General features: G+C 44.8%; 1 protein-coding gene across 1 annotated transcript; it reads right to left on the bottom strand.

The window, feature by feature from the left end:
- Positions 1-7: 7 nt before the first annotated feature.
- LOC106944019 (ral guanine nucleotide dissociation stimulator-like 1) lies at positions 8-4,151 on the bottom strand. Its single transcript, XM_015027293.1, has 10 exons — positions 4,027-4,151; positions 3,804-3,893; positions 3,168-3,254; positions 2,954-2,986; positions 2,711-2,832; positions 2,360-2,449; positions 2,050-2,236; positions 953-1,204; positions 716-830; positions 8-506 (listed from the first exon to the last, which is right to left on the bottom strand). Exons 1-10 carry the CDS (start codon positions 4,102-4,104, stop codon positions 319-321), a joined length of 1,242 nt encoding a protein of 413 aa, XP_014882779.1. The 5' UTR covers positions 4,105-4,151; the 3' UTR covers positions 8-318.
- Positions 4,152-4,259: the final 108 nt, after the last annotated feature.

The following is a 4,259-nucleotide window of genomic DNA, read 5'->3' as shown; positions in this document are numbered from 1 at the left end:
AATCGTGGGGGGGGGGGGGGTTTGCGGCGCCCCCCCCCCCCCCCCCCCGCCTGTGAAAAAAAAAAAAAAAATCTGTCGGAGGCCACTTGGGGTCGCTGTTGCACAGTTGCACATTAAGGCTGACAAGGTGATGATGGCAGAGTTTGTGATGAGACCCAAATGGGAAGAGTCTGAAAACAGGAGAGCTCACTGAAATGCATATGGTCCATGTTAAATAACTCAGAGCTCTTAGGTTATTAACAAATCCTCCCACTGCGACCATCCAAAGTGGCCTGGATTAGAGTAGCGCAGAGCCCAAGGGAGCACCGGGGTGGGAGGTCACAGCGTGACTTTGCTGAGTCTGACCGAGAGGCTGGAGCGATGCTGAGCGCGAGGAAGAGTGGAGCTGCAGCGGCTCCTCAGCTGCACGGGTCGACCGGCCGAGCCTCGAGCGCGCAGCAGGAAGTCGAAGTTGGCTGAAGTGTTCATGGCGTAGAAGACGTTGGCGTTGTCAGGAATCACCAGCTCTGAGAGACGTTAAAGAGAAAACAAACACTTAGTGTTAAGAAGCTGTCAGTGATCCATTTCTAAATGAGATCAAGGTCAAATAATCAGCGGGGAATATAAAATATCACTAAAGTTGAAATCTTTGTTTATTTGTGTGTGTGTGTGTGTGTATGTGTGTGTGTGAATCTGTTTGTATTTAAATGACACTTTTTGGCAGCCATGTTTTTACCTTTCTCCTCAGAGATGACCTGTACCAGCTCAAATCCTTCCTCTGGCTCCACCTCCAGGTTGTGCTTGGCCATGGCTCTGGCTATCACAGCCGGGGTCTTGTCCTGACTGGTCAGCTATTAACACAACAACAGACACATCAGGATTTCGCCTGCTTCGTCGCAGACTGCCTCAAAATCCCAAAGCCGTTTTTCTTTCGAAAAGCACAAATCCTGCCTTTTTTTTTTTTTTTGCTCACCAGTATGCTCTTGTACAGATTGCCGTTGCCGTGCTCCAGGCTGACTCTGACGATGCACGCGTCCTGGGCTTGGGTGTTGTACGCCGGGGTCTGGCTCGGGGAGCAGGGGCACATGGGCGTGAGGGAGATGGACCGCCTGTGGGTGCCGGGGCGACCGGGCAGCGAGGGCGAGGCGGGAGTCATGGAGCCGCTGGCGGTCGACGAGTTGGTGTCCATGGAGTGGAGCGAGGTGCAGGACGACGACTCTGAGAGCTGAGAGGAGAGTCAGACGTGGTCGTGTACGAATGTTAGTTATTTGAGGCAGCAGCTGAATGCAGTTGAAACAAAGTGATACGTTTGGCAAGTTTTAAAACGTAAAAACAGTTTAACTCGTTAGAAAGTTCAACTGTTTCCTTTCCCTCCTTCCAGTAACCGTAGAATCGTGACATCCAGCTCAGCAATGTGTTGCACCAGCTTTTTACTTTAAATGTAAAACAGCGTCAGATAACAAAAGTCATACATTCGTGGAAACGGGAAGAAATAACTCTATGCTTTTGTTTTCTGAGGGGTGACGTGTTTTCTTTTGGTTTATTTTTTATAAAAAGTTATTTGACTGCAAACTTGCAAACTTCAATAGTCTCTAGCTGATTTCCACTTATACTCCACATGAAACATGTCTAATTATTCTAAGTTTTTGTTCACTTTGCACACCGGCCTCAATAAATGTTTGCATCCCTGCTGTTATTTACAATTCTATCTCATTTTAAATAACATTTGTGCTGTTATTTGTAGTATATTATTGTTTACGGGGTTTTTACCTCACTTCTTGTAAATAGTCTGCTTTTTATGCACAAAATAAACATTCACATCTTGTTCTCTCTTTGAATTACACCACTCCCTTGCATATTTATCTTAATCTGAGAAAGTTTTTTTTTTTTTTTTTAAACTGTACAGTCTGATTCTCATGTTTTAAATTTACTCTGCATCTCATTCTTATCTTTTATGTTGTGTGAATATTCACTCTTCCACTTGCACCTTTCATTTCCCCGCGGTGGGTCGGTAACGGATATTTCTGTTTTGTTCTATCCCTGACAATCATTATTTCGGTCGTAACTCACCTTGTTCTGACTGGAGTCGGCGTTGTGAGTCGGACTGGCGAGCCCCTCGTTGTCAGACGGACCGCTGGAGTCGTTGGACGACACGCTGACCGAGTCCATGCTCTCTCCCGAGCTGCCAGCAGGAGGCGAGCGCGGCGTCTCTCTGACTGGTGAACTGGCTGTGCTGCTGTCTAGCCCAAGAAACAATCTGCCCAGTGGAGGAATGGGGGTTATATGTTAGTAAAAGAAAGATATGCTTAGATATGACTGACACCCCCCTCCCTCCCCCCTCAGATCTTCTATCATTCATCTGTTTTGAGAGTGAACTCACAGGCTGATTCTCTTCACCATGCTCTTTCGAGGTTTGGGTAAAGTCGGGCTGCTGTCGCCGAGCCCTTCGACCTCACAAGACAAGGCGTAGCTGTAAGACAGAGCAATAAACCCTGAGTATCATAAAACTTTAATAAGCCAAGTCCGCTGCGAGGCGGCGAGGAGAAACAAAAGACAAAAATCAACACGGCAGATCGGTGGGGAGTGAAGGAATGGTAGGAAAACAGGGAGAAAGAAGCTCATCATGTGTTTATGAGCACGAACAATTGATCCAACAGACCGTGGCTCACACACTGATGTGATTGTTGACACGTTTAGGAGACGAGACACAGTGAGGGAAAAGCAGCAGTACCTCTCCTCCTCACTGAGTTGAGGTTGGTTCTTAAACCAGCGGAGGAAGGCCGGGTCTGCAGTCAGGCAGTAGCTGTTGCAGGCCGACTGGAGCAGCTTGATCTGGGCGATCACCTCAAACTCCTGCAGAGGCAGAAGGACAGAAGGACGGTCACCAAAGGCAAAAAAAAAAAAAAAAAATGCCTCACACCAGAAAAGCCATTTGAATCCTTCATGTCAGCCAATAAACAGGAGGATTCCTCACCCTGCGCCTCTTCTCAAAGTTGATCAGGCCCCCCTGTGGACACAAAGACACAGAGAGCGTACGGTCAGACCCTGGGGGCGTCACATACCATATATCTATATCTATATATATATATATATATATATATATATATATATATATATATATATATATATATATATATATATATATATATATTCCTTAATATTTTTCATCAATATTAAGGAATATTTACCTCCACAATGTCTGGCAGGGCCGTGTCCAGCATGGTCAGGTCAGTCAGAAACGTCCCCAAGTACGGTATTGTGCCTTGCATCGCGCCCTGTGAAGAAACGTTTTTTTTGTTTGTTTGTTTTTTGGTCACTTTAACAGTAAATAAGACATTGCATTTGATCTTACAATATATGTTACATGTGTTTCTAATATTTGAGAGAAAAAGAAGCCTCTCGGATTTGACAAATTGTCAGTTCATTTGTAGAAAGTGAACAGACAGAGAGCAATGTTGTGGCTTCTGTAAAGGCGTGTTAGTCAACAAGCCCTTCTTTCTTAGCTCTCTCCCCCTGATGCTTATGGAAGTTTTAGATTTTGCTGCTTACACTGAGCTGTTGACAGATGGCGAGGCAGGCCTGCAAATTACAGCCCCGACTTAATGTGCGTCCAGCACACAGCGCGTTGGATAAACAAAGCTAAGCATGTGGCTTCAGCATCCTGGAGAGGCAAGAATTTCTCCTTTCACTACATTGCTCAGGAGGAATGTGTTGTTTGCATTTTTCTTTTTGTGTCAGCCGCTTTTGAAAAAGAAAAGAAAAAAAAAGGAAAGAAATCCATCTGCCTGGTTGTCGTTTCTGAACTTCACCAGGGATTCTCTCACCATTTCTTTCTGCAGCTGCAGTCTCTTGTGAGTGCGCTTTTGGTGATCTTTGGCGCAGCTCTCCAGACTGGCAAACTTTGAAGTACCTTCCTGTGAATAAATGAAAAACAAAATTAAATAAATAAAGAAAGAAAGGTTTTCACCTGAAGTTTGACGCTAGTTAAATAGGAATTAATTTTGGGATTTAGTTGGGTCGGTGGGAGGCAATCTGGATCCGACTTACCCTCATGAGCAGCTCTCTGCTGGTCAGATAGTTGTTGTGGTCAGAGAAAATGTCTGAGAGCTCCTCAAATGTCTGCATGCTGTCTCTGCATCAAAACATAGGCTTATTTCAGCAAACAGGATCAGAAACAGGTGCTGAACTATGAGTGCAAAAAAAAAAAAAAAAAAAAAAAAAAAAAAACCCAAAAACTTTTTTCCAGGAAATTCTCCCAAAAGCCGCATTTTTTTAAAAAA

This window comes from Poecilia latipinna, unplaced genomic scaffold (assembly GCF_001443285.1).
Source record: "Poecilia latipinna isolate Pla-1442-1.1 unplaced genomic scaffold, P_latipinna-1.0 Scaffold6618, whole genome shotgun sequence".
Lineage (NCBI taxonomy): Eukaryota > Metazoa > Chordata > Actinopteri > Cyprinodontiformes > Poeciliidae > Poecilia > Poecilia latipinna.
The sequence above is the reverse complement of the archived record's forward strand: the minus strand, read 5'-3'. Positions and strand labels throughout refer to the sequence as shown.

What these genes read in the sequence shown, in the direction of transcription:
- LOC106944019 (XM_015027293.1), bottom strand. Translation starts at nt 4,104, where the DNA reads ATGCAGACATTTGAGGAGCTCTCAGACATTTTCTCTGACCACAACAAC. An exon ending in ACTTTGAGAAGAGGCGCAGG is followed by an intron (nt 2,833 to 2,953) that starts GTGAGGAATCCT and finishes CTGCCTCTGCAG; the next exon opens with GAGTTTGAGGTGATCGCCCA. An exon ending in GGTCATCTCTGAGGAGAAAG is followed by an intron (nt 507 to 715) that starts GTAAAAACATGG and finishes AACGTCTCTCAG; the next exon opens with AGCTGGTGATTCCTGACAAC.